At 34.0% G+C, this 17,723-nt stretch overlaps 2 protein-coding genes across 6 annotated transcripts; both read left to right on the top strand.

Annotated features, from left to right (window-relative positions):
• Window positions 1-1,122: 1,122 nt before the first annotated feature.
• On the top strand, window positions 1,123-6,454 carry LOC111715910 (DNA topoisomerase 3-beta; the record flags this gene model as incomplete). The annotated part of the gene is given in 7 exon segments (XM_023491308.1): window positions 1,123-1,219; window positions 1,667-1,773; window positions 2,662-2,716; window positions 3,911-3,996; window positions 5,648-5,705; window positions 5,939-6,030; window positions 6,343-6,454. Coding segments are annotated over 7 exon segments (564 nt in total). The 3' UTR covers window positions 6,440-6,454.
• Window positions 6,455-6,948: 494 nt separating this feature from the next.
• On the top strand, window positions 6,949-17,480 carry LOC111715911 (lon protease homolog, mitochondrial). Of its 5 annotated transcripts, none has more exons than XM_023491311.1 (17): window positions 6,949-7,321; window positions 7,453-7,606; window positions 7,787-7,840; window positions 8,274-8,361; window positions 8,521-10,062; window positions 10,138-10,241; window positions 10,493-10,575; window positions 10,764-10,827; window positions 12,849-12,953; window positions 13,028-13,094; window positions 13,198-13,245; window positions 13,349-13,428; window positions 13,538-13,640; window positions 14,120-14,220; window positions 14,950-15,005; window positions 16,922-17,062; window positions 17,267-17,480. In XM_023491311.1, the coding sequence occupies exons 1-16, from the start codon at window positions 7,260-7,262 to the stop codon at window positions 17,028-17,030; spliced, it is 2,820 nt and encodes a 939-aa protein (XP_023347079.1). In that variant the 5' UTR covers window positions 6,949-7,259; the 3' UTR covers window positions 17,031-17,062; window positions 17,267-17,480. The 5 variants fall into 5 exon arrangements, with proteins under 5 accessions (XP_023347079.1, XP_023347082.1, XP_023347080.1 ...); XM_023491314.1 differs by having other exon boundaries at window positions 17,270-17,480; XM_023491312.1 differs by having other exon boundaries at window positions 16,922-17,059.
• The last annotated feature ends 243 nt before the right edge of the window (window positions 17,481-17,723 follow it).

The following is a 17,723-nucleotide window of genomic DNA, read 5'->3' on the forward strand; positions in this document are numbered from 1 at the left end:
AAAAAAAAATTTATAAAAACTTTTTTTTATCGTCATTTGATTTCTTGTATATAGTAACTTGGAACATTATTATTAAAGGTGACTATGTAACTTTTTTATTATTAAATATGTTATACTAAATATGTTGTAATAAACATACAGTGTAACCCGTGAAAGCTGTAGAATATAAAGACTAGTGTTAGACTCAAGATATAATTTTGAATAGCTCAATGAACATTAAACACGGCAATTGTGCAGTGTGCACAGACCAAGTTCAATTAAGTTGATGTTCAAGCGTAATAGCAACATCTAATACACTTCAGATTGCTCAGATGTCGTCTTCGTATTTCCCATTTTTTGTTAACAAATTCCCTTGAGGCAATTATTGCTACCATGCACAATTAGATGAAATATACCCTATAAACCAATTTACGAAATTTACCAACGCAACAATTAAAAATTATATAATTTTTTTTATATATTTAAGCAAATTTTAATTTGGCACTTTTTATGAAAATGCTCAAAACTTTCTTTAATACATTTTAAAAAAAGATTTGATTTTTTTTTCATAATTTTTAAACTCATACAGATTTTTGTTTTCTTGTGTAAATCAAATCACCAACGTAAGCCAGAAAAAAATGCCTCAAAATAAATCATGATGGGTATCAACATATCCGTCTAGAAACACTGAGTTCAGAAACGTAAATTTCGTACTGATCTTTTGAAAATTGAGCAACTTTTTTGTCAAAAAAAAACAGGTTTTTTATAAAGATTTTTGCCAGAGTATCAAAAAACCTAGTTGTTTAGCTTTTAACAAAACATATTTTGAAATATTGAAAAACGGAGAAACGGATCTTAGTTGGCAGTTTAAGTTGCATCTTTTGATACCCATATCAACATGTTTTGAAAAATTTTTAAAAATCTACCTTCCCTTAATATAATCGCCGTTTTTTTAAATCGTTAATTACCAAATGAGTCTTGATTTTTTTTTTTAATTTTTCTTTTAAGAATGTTACTTTTAATTTACTACTGTATACTTTTTTGCGTAAAAAAATACTTAGTTCTGACTAAAAAATCCCTAGCCACCAGCGACATGAAGCAACTTAGCAAGAAATAATATTTAAGTCCAATTTTTTACTTCAGGCATTTCATTGCTACCCTGCATGATGAAATGAAATATATGGAGAGGAAGATAATGGTTGATATTGGTGGATTCAACTTCATGTACAAGTGGCATGAGGTGATATAGAATATTCTCAAGGATTATTTAAAAAGACTTAATTTCAAGTTACTCTGTATTAGTAGAGGTGCATGTTTTTTTTCACAAGGTTACCGGTTTAACTTGTGTCTGATTAAGTATGAATGAGATATCCTTATTTTTCTCTTTGAAAATTTATTATTTTCAATTGTGGTTTCTCTTTTAAGAGTGACTTTCGGATTTATGTTGCAGCTATAATGTAGGAAAATGTCAGAATTCAGAACGTTTTAAGAAATAAAAAAACCAATATCATCCTTATTGGTACTTAAAAACAGGTTTACAGGGTACACTTGTGAATCAGACCTACCACTCTTTAATTGGAGGTGACCTTACTTTTTTCGATTTTCTCCAAAAGTAAACAAGAATAAATAAATTTGAGATTGGGAATACAAGAAAGTATACAAATTAAACATGAATCAATCGATTAAGGTGATAGATCGTGGTTTTATGTTTGCAATGCCATGGAAGCTGAAGAGTCTGCATCTCTCTGTACCTGAGTTCAACATTCCTCTTCTTCAAGAGGGGCAGCAGATAAGGTCAGTTTGCAAATATCTGTATCTGAGTTCAATATTCCTCTACAAGAGGGGCAGCAGATAAGGTCAGTTTGCAACTATCTGTACCTGAGTTCAATATTCCTCTACAAGAGGGGCAGCAGATAAGGTCAGTTTGCATCTCTCTGTACCTGAGTTCAACATTCCTCTTCTACAAGAGGGGCAGCAGATAAGGTCAGTTTGCAACTATCTGTATCTGAGTTCAATATTTCTCTTCTACAAGAGGGGCAGCAGATAAGGTCAGTTTGCAACTATCTGTACCTGAGTTCAATATGTCTCTTCTACAAGAGGGGCAGCAGATAAGGTCAGTTTGCAACTATCTGTATCTGAGTTCAACATTCCTCTTCTACAAGAGGGGCAGCAGAAAAGGTCAGTTTGCAATTATCTGTATCTGAGTTCAATATTTCTCTTCTACAAGAGGGGCAGCAGATAAGGTCAGTTTGCAACTATCAGTACCTGAGTTCAATATGTCTCTTCTATAAGAGGGGCAGCAGATAAGGTCAGTTTGCAACTATCTGTATCGGAGTTCAATATTCCTCTTCTACAAGAGGGGCAGCAGATAAGTTAAGGACTTACCTCCATTTCAATTCATCCAAAATAAAAATTATTTTTTATTTAAGACATTGATTTGTTTAGTGTGATATCCCAATGAAAACATATTATTAAACATTAGCAAGTGTTTCAATATAGCTTTTATTAATAACTTAATATTCCAGGATTAATATTTATATAAAGTTATATATTCTCAGATTTAAAGTTAAATATTCTCAGATTTAAAGTTATATATTCTCAGATTTAAAGTTATATATTCTCAGATTTAAAGTTTAAAAAGACATTATCTGTCGGAGCTCCACTTTTTAAGCTTTATTTCAGGTTATCTGATCTCAAGACTGAAACTGAATTTACTAAACCTCCGGACTACCTGCAGGTCAGTTTAATCTTCATCTATACCCCTCCGGACTACTTGCATGTCATTTTAATCTTCATCTATTCCCCTCCGGACTACTTGCATGTCAGTTTAATCTTCATCTATTCCCCTCCGGACTACTTGCAGGTTAGTTTAATCTTCATCTATTCCCCTCCTACCGAGCTATACGAAAAGGATTTTTATTGTTAAGCTTTATTTTGACAAGTCAGTTATAGACACCCATTTATATTGAACAGAAGAGTTCACTCTAGGTTGAGCCAAACAAATAAAATTGGTCCTTAAAACTCGAATCACTGTCAATAAATTTGGAAGATTAAAGATCCAGAAGCACTGACACATTTCTAACCCATATTTGATGACAAGTTATTTTTTTTTTGGGGGGGGGGTTAAAATGATAGATTGTTAACATGCCTACCAGAGAACTAAGGAGGACACTGGCCTCCTTCCCCGTCCTTCAACATGAATACACATTCTCGGAAAGAGCATCTCATATTGGAAGACTAGTTAACGTAGCAAGGACTTCAGGAGCAGCTCTGGTAATAAAGGAAGCAGCTGGTAATGAAGTGGAAGCATCCCATATTGTAGGAGCAGCTAAAGTAGCCAAAACTCAGGAAGCAGCTAAGATTGCAGTGTAAGAATACTGAACTGGAGCAAATAAATAAGATATCGAGTTGGAGAAGCTGCCTAGACAGATACTGAACTGGAGCAGCTAAAACAAGATATTGAGATTGAGGAAGCTGCTCAGACAGACACTGAACTGGAACAGACGACGACAGTTTCTTAGATACCAAAGGAAATTGATTCAACAAGAATAACCTTAAACAGATGTATTTAGATCAATAAACTGAAAAGCTGATAAATCCCATTCGTTCATACTCGGGGATATATATATAGAGAGAACATTTAAGGGGTTTATGCAACAAAGTAAAAGGACTTAGAGAAATACATTTGTACACGCCCTAAACAGAGGGAGCAAATAATTGATCTCAAAAATCCCTAAGATTTATGTCTGTAATTGTAATCGATAGAATAGCGTTAATCATTGCAGTATGCAGGTCCATGAGAAAGTTGTAACAAACTTCTCTGGTGCGCGAACCAAACCCTATATGATTAGCGGCCCAAAGAACTTCACAACCAATTTCCATGACCATATATGGCTACAACAATAGTAGCACTGATAATTGATAAACCTAGGAGAGTGAGCTGATATCTCTGATGGACCAGCACGGTATTGGTACAGATGCATCTATTCCTCAGCACATGAAGAATATATGCGACAGGTCTGATAAGTATTTTTTTCACAAAATTTTGATTATTTACATGAATTGTAAAACATAAAATAATATTGTTATCATGGTATTTACACGTTTTTTAAGTTTTCCAGAAAATCATGTAATAATTGCGCAAAGATTTTCTTATGTTTTGAGTAAGAATTGCACAATATTTCGAATCAATTTTTGCATTGATGCAAAAATCTTGGTTTTGCGTATTCCGTTGTTTCCTCCAATTTCGTTATTTCGACCTATTTCAGTATTTCGAGTCATTTCGTTGAATTTTGAGTTTCTTTCACTCTAAGGAATTGAGTTTTTGCCCCAAGCTCTGATTTTTCTATTCCTATACCTTTGCAACCCGATGTCGTAATTCAAACTATGAATTTTGTTGGATGATCTAGTCTATAGTTTAAAATATCAAAGGTTTATACCATCAGGTTGCAAAGATATAGGAATTAGAAAATTTGTTTCTGTTGCAAAAACTCAATTCCTTTAAGACAATTTGATCCAGCTGACGAAGATAGGTAACAAACAAGGAGACAGACAAACAAGAGAAATGTATTCATATTTATAGATTAATATTAAGATTTCATCTAAGACTGAGATGAACCTCCAGTGCCACCTTTTTACCGTTTTCTAAAAATTTATTTATCATAACCAATTTTATTAAGGAAAGTAACCAATCTTTTAACCGTGTCTAAACTAAGAATATTGAATGTGATAAAAATGTGATTTTTGTCCATGAATTAAATATTGCAGCTATAAAAGAATTATTTGTTTTACTGAAACTGATTCACTTCTTTTCCTTAATCTCATGTTCATACACCATATTGTACAAAAATTCCAATTTTTCGTTATCATGAGCACTGCCCAATTTGGTGCAAAAACTGTGACCTTGTATTCATGCACAAAATATGCAAAAAGCTGGATTTGAATTCTATATTATGTGAAATTTTGTGAAAAAAAATTACTTATTTCGAAAGAATTCGCAATTTTGTGCAAAACTGGTTTCGTATGGATACAGAATTGATGCGAAATTTCATGCAATAAAAGTTATTTCGTGCAAAAACATGTATTTACTGGTGCGCAAGAATTACATACTGTTTCGTGAAAACCCTATTTTTTACGCACTGTTGGAAAATCTTGCTAAATGTCTTTAGTTTCAAACGCTATTTTTATTGTTATTATTATGCGCTTTGTCAAATCATTTTTTGTGTTCACCGTTGTATTAACTCCGTACTTTGTTTTCAAAAACGCTAATAGTTAATTTTAAATGTGTTAAATTATGAAAGTTTATTAACTCAAGGGACTGTAAGCGTAATATCAAGTAACCCTTCACGTAAAGATGGCGATGTCTGATTTACAGTTTAGAACTATACCCTTATAAGGTTTGTCTGATCAATTATAAATTAGATATCCATATTTTTGTTGCTTTAAACTGTTAATTTTAGTTAAATTGACTTTGCCATTGAATTGAACACTTTTCCAGTAACAAAAAACGACGATATCATCCACATTCTGATCAGATTAAGGTTTCAAGGGCATTGTAAATCAGGCGTTGCCATGTAAGTCTGAAGGGTCACAAATTATTCAAGTACAGTCCCTTTAAATTATAAAAATCATTGCTTAACATTTAAAATATTTAAAATGTTTAAACTAGGCATTATGTTGATGTCTGTGGACCAGGAGAGGACGGACAACGAGGGCAGGTTATTCAGGTAAATTTTAGAAGTGTTGTTGTTAAGAAAGAAAACTATTTAAATTTTGTTGTTGTGGTGGTGGTGTGGGAGGGGGTGATTCAAAATTTTCAATTTGTATTAAGATGTTGGACGTTGGTGTTGTCACTGGGCAAATTATTATTTGTTTTAATGCCTTCACATCTTTTTTTCTGATAAGAATTATTTATTTACTTGGGAATTTTTTTAAATGTCTTTCACATATCTGTCTTTAGATCAGAAAGCACTGGGGTAAAAAGGGAGGAGGTGGAGGGGGACCTCCGCAACAGCAACAGCAACGGCCAACCTCAAGGCATATGGTGCCCAGGTAAGGACCGAATTGAATACAAAAATGTTGGTGCCCTAAAAAGATCAATTTCCAGGTCGCCCCAGAGATCTTTTTTCATCTTATTTTTTTTAATACCATATTTCAATACTTTTTACCCACAACAATCGTTTTTTTTTCTATTTCAGCATGAAAAAAAAACACATTACTTATTAGTTGATCGAGGGGGCCGGGGGGGGGGGGCAACAAGAGAATTTTTAAATCGGGAACGCCCCTCTTTAAGTAATAGAAGGTCACTTGAAAAGACTATGACAGTCGCTTTAAGTTTGAAGTTCTGTTAGAATTTAATTTCAGACCTTTTGGATTGGCTTTCTTGTCTTGCTTTGAGGAATTGGATCAAGAGCTGTGCGATCCTAAGATTAGAAGTTTTATGGAGGAACAGGTCGGTTGATTGGATAATTAGTTGGATGGTTGGTTGGTTGGTTGGTTGGTTGGCTGGTTGGTTGATTGATTGATTGATTGATTGATTGATTGATTGATATTAATATATAATATGATGTATTTACTATTATTTTCCACGTTTGAAAGTAAATCAGCAATTCGTATTAAATAGAATTTAAGGAGCATTTATTGCATTGATTGATTGTTAAATTACATTGATTGATTGTCTAGTTACATTGATTGACTGTTTAATTACATTAATTGATTGTTTGATTGATTGATTTGATTTGATTTGATTTGATTTGATTTGATTTGATTTGATTTGATTTGATTTGATTTGATTTGATTTGATTTGATTTGAATACGGAGGTAAAGGTGGAGGTGTTGGAGGTGAGGGTGGGGGTTATGATAGAGGTGGACAAAGGGGAGGTGGATTTGACCGGGGAAGAAGGGGTGGAGGTGGGCGTGGAAGAGGAGGGCCAGGCTATGAAGGAGGAGGTGGTGGCGGAGGTTATGCCGAGGGTAGAGGTTTCCAGCGTGGTGGAGGGCGAGGTGGTGGAGGTTTCAAACGCCACGGTAGTGAGAGTGAAAATTTTCCTGTCGGAGAGGAACACAAACGACATAGGGGAGGAGGCCGTGGAGGACGAGGAGGATATGGAAGGGGCCGAGGCGGATACTAATACAGTTGAGGCAGATATAAGCACTGTGGATGCGGGTGTGTTGCCTTGCCTTCCAGCTAACTATGTTAATCTTTAAATATCATTTACCAAGTTCGAGTCCAGTTTTGTTAATTGTTTATATCAAATTCATTTTATTATTTCAGATTGGTAATGTTGAGAAATATCGGGAAAAGTGCATATTTTCGGAGTTTTCTCAACCATGGAACATACAGGAACCCATCCCCTATCCTTAATACTACTTTGACAGTATTTTAACTTCTTTGATTTTATGCCAATGTTCTGTTTAAATGATGTATCTTGGTTAGTATTGAGTTTTCAATTAGAGGACATAGATGGGTTTTAGGAAGTTGCGCTTGAATGCGGGAATACTTCAATGTCGACTAGATGCATCAACATGTTCTCAAACAACACGCAGTACATCAAACCCCTGTTCTACTCCTCTTAGCAAATCTATATTTTCTGCCAGGATACAGTACAGTTCGCTTATTTACAAACAGGCACAAATATTAAGAAAATTGATAAAATTATTTATTTATTGTCGCACATAATATATGTGTCATTGCCAACTGTTACATTAATTATAAACATTTTTACTGAGGGCTTGGTCCTAATGTTTAATGAATGATGGCTGACCTAATAAGATTATCCAAATGTTTTCTTAATTATTTGAATTTAAGGATATACGAATGTTCTCTTCTGATTCCAACAATGATGATGCAAATCCACTTTACGTAAGTTTTTTCTTTTCTTTTTCTCACATTTTATTGGTAAATCACATTTAAGAAAGGAAATATAAATAAATTTAAAAAATCTAAATTTAATTTTACAATATAAAATCAATTTTTTTGTCTTGTGTCACCTCCAGCATAGCCTTGGATAGCTCCAATAAATGTCCGTCAATTTGGTCCAACAGTTTGGCCAGCTATAAAGCTAACATATGTATTTATTAGCAAAGATATTTAGTATACATTTAGTTTATTACTTATATTGTTCAAACAATGATAATATCCTTTATTGTTCCGCTTTTGTATTTACATGCTCTTTTTGTTCATCTAGTTATTTATCTAGTGTGGATCAGTGCCAGCTCTTCAGCCATCTCCTAACCATCATGTTAAGGGGCAAATATATAGATTGTCTAAACAAGCTTTGACTACATTAATTTAGGATATTTCAAGCACAGAGGAGCCGTTACTTCCTTTGCCAGCCACTCAAACTGTTCCCGAGGTCTGGCCGATTCTGCCAATTATTGCAGGAATGATGATTTTAAAAAATTAATTTATAAAATGCTTACTTTGTCCTACATATGCTTTTTGACAAGGGTGTATTTTAACCTCCTCATTTTATGCAAAAGCTAAGTTGGTCTGAAAAGGATTTTCAAGGTTTTGAAACTAAATCTGATCATTTACTTCAGTTAACCGTCATCCTGTGTTTCCCAAGTTTATCAAGATTATTGAGGTTACAGAGCCAAGGTTACTTAAGATACTCCGTAGGAAGGTTAAGCTCAACCAGCCCTACTGTGGTATATTTGTCAAAAAGAATGATGATAATAGTTCTGAGGTAGTGGATAGTTTAGATGATCTTTACCCAGTTGGAACCTTTGCTCAGATTGTTGAACTACAGGATTTGGGTTCTAAGGTTAGGATGGTAATGATGGCTCATCGTAGAATTCAGCTGAATTCTCAGGTTTTGGACGGGAACAAGGAGGAAGGGAAAGTGGAGAAGGAGAAGGAGGAGGATGGGATAGAATTGGAGAAGGAGGTTAAAAAGGTGTTAAATGAGCTGAAAGGGGAAACCAAACTGTTGAATGAAGGTTCCCCACAGTCTCCTGAACCTGTTCTGATTGGAGAAACTGAAAATGTTGTTCATCATGAGTTTACAACTACAGAAGAGGTGAAAGCAATGACACAAGAGGTAATCAAGACCATAAGAGATATCATTTCACTAAATCCTCTTTATAGAGACTCTCTGCAGCAAATGTTACAATTTGGACAACGGGTTGTGGACAATCCAGTTTATTTGAGTGACCTTGGAGCTGCTCTAACTGGCGGAGAGACAGCTGAGTTAATGGGAGTGTTGGAGGAACGTAATATACCTGCTCGTCTTATGCTGGCTCTGAAATTACTCAAAAAGGAGTATGAGCTAAGTAAGCTGCAGCAAAAGATTGGAAAGGATGTGGAAGAGAAAGTTAAAACTGTTCAGAGAAAATATATGCTTCAAGAACAGCTTAAGGTTATAAAGAAGGAATTGGGGATGGAGAAGGATGACACTGACACTATTATTGAAAAGTACAATGCTAGACTGGAGAAGATGACAGTACCTGAGAGTACTAAAACTGTGATAGATGAGGAAATAAACAAACTGAGATTCCTGGACAGTCATTCAAGTGAATTTTCTGTAACAAGAAACTATCTTGATTGGTTAACTCTTATTCCATGGGGAGTCTCAAGTGAAGAGAACCTGGATCTAAAACAGGCAGCAGAAGTCCTAGACAATGATCATTATGGATTAGATGATGTGAAGAAGCGTATCTTAGAGTTTATTGCTGTTAGTCAACTGAAGGGTTCAACCCAGGGGAAAATTGTCTGCTTAGCTGGTCCACCTGGAGTTGGAAAAACCAGCATTGCCAGGTCAATTGCCAGGGCACTCAACAGGGAGTATTTCAGGTTCTCCGTAGGAGGTCTGTCAGATGTAGCTGAACTCAAGGGACATAGAAGAACCTATGTTGGTGCTATGCCTGGAAAAGCAGTTCAGGCTTTGAAGAAAACCAAGACTGAGAATCCTCTGATCCTGATTGATGAAATAGATAAGATGGGACGAGGATGGCAAGGTGACCCCACCGCTGCTCTTCTGGAGATGCTTGATCCTGAGCAGAATAACTCCTTTATGGATCATTATCTGGATGTTCCGGTTGATTTGTCAAAGGTTCTGTTTCTGTGCACCGCAAATGTTTTAGGTACTTATCAATTTTAACTTTTATTTAATGATTTCTTTTCTTTGATGTATTAAGTCCTCTATCTGTTTATTTTAGACACTATTCCTGAGCCGCTACGAGATCGGATGGAGATAATAAATATTTCTGGCTACGTGGCAGAGGAGAAGCTGGCTATAGCACAAAAATATCTCATTCCGCAGGTTTTAATCTACTAGCTTGGCAACCCAGCTTTGTCTGGAACCTACTTGACTTAAACTTTTAATCCAAGCTAAGAACATTCCTTTGATTCTACTGAATTTCCCAATCAAAATTTGAGGCAAATCAGTCCAATGATTAGACATACAAACAAACATACCAACAGAGATTGATTACTACTTAACAATTATCATATTTTGGAAAAATATGTTTTTCTAAGATATATGCTCTGTTGATCATGAAGATATATTGTTAGGTGGAGGAATTAACGGGACTGAATAGTTCTCATTTAATGATCACAGATCAGGGGCTTAACACGCTCATCAAATCCTACTGCAGGTACTAATGCATTTTAAATTTTATCATAAAGTTGATACTTTTGGGGATAAAATCACAAGAAACATGAAAATAATTTTAAAGGAATTCGAACTAAAAGAGTGTTATAAACAATTCACAAAAGTTTCTGGAGACATATTGGAGATTAAATCGTTTTTTTAAGAAACAAAAAAATTGTCTACATTTTTAAGGGAATCTGGAGTCCGTAATCTGCGAAAACAAATTGAGAAGATTTATAGAAAAGTTGCTTTCAAGGTAAACCTGAGCGATAGTTAATCTTTAATACAATGTTAGACAGTCCTAGCCGCTGCACCCAGGCAATCAGATATTTTACAAAAGCAGATTGTTTGTTGATGTTAGTTTGTAGAATGAATAAGATAAACAAAATATATGTACACTGAAAAATTCAGTTCTTAAATCTTGCCGATTAAAATTTGAATCTTCAAAAATAAATTTACACTGAAAATGTCAGTTCTATTAAAATTTGAATTTTTTAAAAATAAATGTACCCTGAAAATGTCAGTTCTACAAAACTGGCGCATTAAAATTTGAATCTTTTTAAAAGTATATATGTAGACTGAAAATTTCACTTCTAAAAATCTTACCGATTAAAATTTGAATCTTTTAAAAATAAATGTACACTGAAAATGTCAGTCCTATAAAACTTGCCGATTAAAATTTGAATCTTTTAGAACTAAATGTACACTGAAAATGTCAGTTCTATAAAACTTGCCCATTAAAATTTTAATCTTAAAAGTAAATGTACACTGAAAATGTCAGTTCTATAAAACTAACGCATTAAAATTTGAATCTTTTGAAAATAAATGTACAATGAAAATGTCAGTTGGCGCTACGACATCTGCTCTATTTCCATTTGCTCTATTAACCATTTGGTCTATAGCTCATAGATCACGACGTTTGCTCTATGTTGTCATCTGCTCTATACGTCAATTGATCTATGACAGAACATGTCATTTGCTATATAAACATTTTTATGACTGTGATGGTCCAATTGCTCTACTGAACATTTGCTTTATGAGTAAGCACGTCATTTGCTCTATAAACATATTTTACAAATAAATAATCATATTAAAACTATATTTTTACAATTTTACATTTTACAATTCTTCCTACAGCTTCATTATTCCGCCAACTTCCTGGAGATAGTTTTGTTTGTCTGGTATTTGTGCATAGTGTGAGACCAAGTTAAATATAGTTTTCACCACATATTAGGTTTTTTTACCCCTCTTAACTGCAATTTGCGAATTTTCAAAAAAAAATTCTCGCATTTCATAGTCAAGTTACGCTTAGGAAATCCAAGAAAAGCTATTTTATAGTGTATTTTAGGTTATAGAGCAAATGACGTGTTTATTCATAGAGCAAATGAGGTATAGAGCAGATTGAATACAGAGCAAATGACTTATAGAGCAAATGACTCGAAAGATCAAATGGAACTAGAGCAAATGGCCATAGAGCAAATGGAAAAAGAGCAGATGTCGTAGTGCCATGTCAGCGTACACTGAAAATGTTCTATAAAACTGACACATGAAAATTTTAATCTTTTTAGAAAAATAAATGTACACTGAAAATGTCAGTTCTATAAAACCGACGCATCAAAATGTGAATCTTTTGAAAATAAATGTACACTGAAAATGTCAGTTCTATAAAACCGACGCATTAAAATTTAAATCTTTTGAAAATTAATGCACATTGAAAATGTCAGTTCTATAAAACTGACGCATCAAAATGTGAATCTTTTGAAAATAAATGTACACTGAAAATGTCAGTTCTATAAAACCGACGCATTAAAATTTAAATCTTTTGAAAATTAATGCACATTGAAAATGTCAGTTCTATAAAACTGACGCATTAAAATTTGAATCTTTTAAAAATAAATACACTGAAAATGTCAGTTCAATAAAACTGACGCATTAAAAGTTGAATCTTTTAAAAATAAATGTACACTGAAAATGTCAGTCCCATATAAAACTGACGCATTAAAAGTTGAATCTTTTAAAAATAATTGTACACTGAAAATGTCAGTCCTACAAAATTGACTCATTAAAATTTGAATCTTTTTTAAAAAATGTTCATTGAAAATGTCAGTTCTATAAAACTGACGCATTAAAATTTGAATCTTTTAAAATTAAATGTACACTGAAAATGTCAGTCCTATAAAATTGATGCATTAAAGTTTGAATCTTTTAAAATTAAATGTACACTGAAAGATTCAATTCTAAAAAATTGACCCATTAAAATTTGAATCTTTGTTGTAGGTTGTGAATGATAAGGAATCTGGAATCTGTATAGATGAAACCTCTCTTGGTGATTATGTGGGTAAACCTGTGTTTTCTAGTGAGAAGATGTATGATAGTACACCGGTAAGTTTATAAGACAGCACATGTACCAGACAGAAAAGCTTTTTAATTGATTCATTGATTGAATTATTGTTTAGTCTGGTGTGGCGCTGGGATTAGCCTGGACCTCACATGGTGGATCTACACTGTACATAGAGACACTTGGTAACAACTTTTTTAAAGAAGTATTAATCAATTTTGAAACAAGGCTGTATGATAAAAGCTGTATGATCTATTTTTAACTCACATAAACAGTTTACAACTTCAGGACAAAAGGGGAAGGAGCCTAGTCAAGGTGGAACTCTGGAGTTTACAGGTCAGTTTTTTTTACGAGAAAAGTCGTCAAGTCGTCTTTCAGAAAATAAAAGAAAATGCATTGATTGATTTTTAGATTGATTGATTGATTGATTTTCAAATAGGAAACCTTGGGGATGTTATGAAGGAGAGTATAAAGATTGCTGGAACCTTTGCACGAGTTTTCCTAACTTCCATAGACAAGGAATGTATAAACAAACACTGAATAAGAACATAACCAAATCTTATCCGAAAATTAATATTGATCTTATATTTGATACTACTGTTTGTTTTTACTTGATCACCTTTAACAGGAGACCACATACTTCGCGGAACACAAGTGCTACCTTCATGTACCTGAAGGAGCAACTCCTAAGGATGGTCCCAGCGCTGGTGTTACAATAGTCACTGCACTAGGTAATGATCTACTAGACAATATTAAACATATGCTTTGTAATATTGAATGATGGTGTTACAAAAGTCACTGCACTAGGTAATGATATTCTAGATATTAAACATATGCTTTGTAATATTGAATGATGGTGTTACAACAGTCACTGTACTAGGTAATGATATTCTTGATGATATTAAACATATGCTTTTTAATATTGAATGATGGTGTTACAATAGTCACTGTACTAGGTAATGATATTCTAGATATTAAACATATGCGTTGTAATATTAAATGATGGTATTACAATAGTCACTGTACTAGGTAATGATATTCTAGATATTAAACATATGCTTTGTAATATTAAATGATGGTATTACAATAGTCACTGCTCTAGGTAATGATATTCTAGAAGATATTAAACATATTCTTTGTAGAATTAAATTTTCACTCCTTGAGGAGAAATGCCATAATAAGAAAGTTATGTCATATTTCTTTTATTTAGTATCCTTGGCTACTGGTAAACCTGTAAAAGCTGATCTAGCAATGACAGGGGAACTAAGTCTGAGGGGTAAAGTTCTTCCTGTAGGAGGGATTAAAGAGAAGGTATTCATCAATAATTCTTTATAAGTTACTATTGTCTCTAATGGTTTGTCTTTCACAATCGGTGTGGACGCTAAAGTGGCAACATGGCTCAAATTTGGTCGTGTGCTGAGATCTTTACCTGAGATGAGATTTTAAAAGCTTAAACCCGGTCTTTGCGTCTCCTTAGACCCAAGTAAAGCTCAAGTCAAGACCCGGGTTTTTGATGGCCTTGAGTTTAGTAAAAACCAACCATTTTAGGGATTTTCTCTCTTTAAGGCTCAAGTCTTGAGCAGCTGATGATCGTAAATTTAAAATCATTTAAAATCTCGGGAATTATTTGTGGTGTCAAATAAATATATATAAAATAAACATACTATGAAAATCTACATTAAGTTTGAATTTTCGAAAAACCTCTCCTTGTCACAGCTGATCTGACGGCATTATGTCTGCTACAGAGAGAAAGCTTGCTTAACAGTCTCTCATTGGTCGAATCAGAACCAATCCTGACTTGGGTTCTATCTTAGGCCGAGTTTGGGTTTTACTCGGGTTTAAGCTTTTAAAATCTTATCTCTGGACATAAAAGCGGGTTTCTTAATACCAGAGTTCATATACTTGTAATCTTCATAAAGACATTTTAAAACATTGGTAGATCTGACTGAAAACCCCGGATGTTGGTAAGACTTGAAACTCAATAATATGATTTGTTTTGATTTGATTTGATAAGGGGTCTACTGATTGTATATTTATCAGATAATTGCTGCCAAAAGATCTGGAGTCACAACAATCATACTACCCAAGGATAACAGGTACAGTACATAATGTTAGATACTTTCCCAAGCAGTAACTTTCCAAGGGTATTTTCTCAAGTGGCAACTTCCCAAGTCTGTCCTAGTCGCAGTGCTCGGCCCTCCATTGCAGCCTTCAGTGCCTCAGAAGACCTATCCTTTGGGAAGTTGCCATTTGGGAAATTGCCCTTGGGAAAATACCTTGCACCCAGTACACTACAGTATACTACAGTATACGACAGTACACTACAATATACTGCAGTACACTACAGTATACTACAGTACACTACAGTACACTACAGTACACTACAGTATACTAAAGTACACTGCAGTACACTACAGTATACTTCAGTATACTACAGTATACTAAAATACGCTACAGTACGCTACAGAATACTACAGTATACTACATTATACTACAGTACACTACAGTATACTACAGTACACTACAGTATACTACAGTATACTACAGTACACTACAGTACACTACAGTATACTACAGTACACTACAGTACACTACAGTATACTACAGTATACTACAGTACAGTACAATACAGTACAGTACATTACAGTATACTACAGTATACTACAGTATACTACAGTACAGTACAGTTCAGTACAGTATACTACACTACACTACTGTACACTACAGTACACTACAGTACACTACAGTACACTACAGTACACTACAGTACACTACAGTACACTACAGTTCACTACAGTTCACTACAGTTCACTACAGTTCACTACAGTTCACTACAGTTCACTACAGTTCACTACAGTATACTACAGTATACTACAGTACACTGCAGTACACTGCAGTACACTGCATTACACTGCAGTACACTGCAGTACACTGCAGTACACTGCAGTACACTGCAGTACACTGCAGTACACTGCAGTACACTGCAGTACACTGCAGTACACTACACTACAGTACACTACAGTACACTACAGTACACTACAGTACACTACAGTACACTACAGCACACTACAGCACACTATATGTAATATATCACTGATTTTATTCCATGATCATAACTTGTACATATATTGTTATCATTTAACCTGTAAACTAGTTTGAAATATGCATTATTATTATATTATTATTATTATACAGTACACTACAGTATACTACAGTATACTACAGTAAACTACATGTATACTACAGTACACTACAGTACACTACAGTTCACTACAGTTCACTACAGTACACTACAGTACACTACAGTACACTACAGTACACTACACTACACTACAGTACACTACAGTACACTACAGTACACTACAGTACACTACAGTACTCTACAGTACACTACAGTACACTACAGTACACTACAGTACACTACATGTATACTACAGTACACTACATGTAATATATCACTGATTTTATTCCATGATCATAACTTGTACATATATTGTTATCATTTAACCTGTAAACTAGTTTGAAATATGCATTATTATTATTATTATTATTATTATTATTATACAGTACACTACAGTATACTACAGTATACTACAGCAAAGTACATGTATACTACAGTACACTACAGTACACTACAGTACACTACAGTACACTACAGTACACTACAGCGCACTACAGCGCACTACAGCGCACTACAGCGCACTACAGCGCACTGCAACACACTGCTGTACACTGCTGTACACTACTGTATACTACAGTACACTACAGTACGCTACAGTATAGTACACTACAGTACGCTACAGTACGCTACAGTACGCTACAGTACACTACAGTACGGTACAGTACACTACAGTATACTACACTACACTACAGTACACTACAGTACACTACAGTATAGTAAACTACAGTACGCTACAGTACGCTACAGTACGCTACAGTACACTACAGTACAGTACACTACACTACAGTATACTACAAATTTAAATGATTTCAAAACAATTTCTTATTTTAGAAAAGACTATGAGGAGCTTCCGCAACTGATCAGAGATGATGTTTCCATACATTTTGCAGAAGAATACAAAGATGTTTATGATATTGCATTCTCAGATTCCACCAGCTAGATACAAACTGGATAAACAGCTCAACTACGGTGGTAGGCGATGATATCAATATAATAAAGACGGCTTTCGATTTCAATTTGAAAAATATCAAGCTATTAAGTAGCATGGACCACAGTTTTCAATTTAAAAAGCTTTTCTTTAATTACTTGTAAACTTGTAATTTGAAAAAAGCTTGTTAACAATTATTACTTTTAAAAAAATCGTCTTAATTATATTGATATAATCGCCTTCTACAGTAGTCCTCAAGAATGATCAAATTTGACATGTTCCTCCTGGATATTTTCAATATTCTTTGATTGATTTCAAAGTTTGGTTTTACCTAAGGTTGTTCTTGAAGTATCACAAATTTCTTGTGTTCAAGCATTCTTTTTGAAAAAGAAAAAAGTAACTAACTTACTGTGATTTTCTTGTTTACATGCATCTGTATAGTATACACGGTTAAAATAAAAATATCTGAAAATTATAGAAAATAAAAATATCTGAAATTACAGAAAATAAAAATATCTGAAATTTACAGATCTTTTTTTCTTTTAAAAAGATATAACTATCGTAACAAATCTAGAATATAAAAGGTGTACATTTTTAGGTTCAAATTACATATTTTTATTCAAATACAAAGCAATAGAAATTACAAATAAGCAATCGGAATTTGCTATGCAGTTTGAACCCGCCTAACCAGGGTAGGTTGTATGG

Source organism: Eurytemora carolleeae, unplaced genomic scaffold (assembly GCF_000591075.1).
Source record: "Eurytemora carolleeae unplaced genomic scaffold, Eaff_2.0 scaffold1902, whole genome shotgun sequence".
NCBI lineage: Eukaryota > Metazoa > Arthropoda > Copepoda > Calanoida > Temoridae > Eurytemora > Eurytemora carolleeae.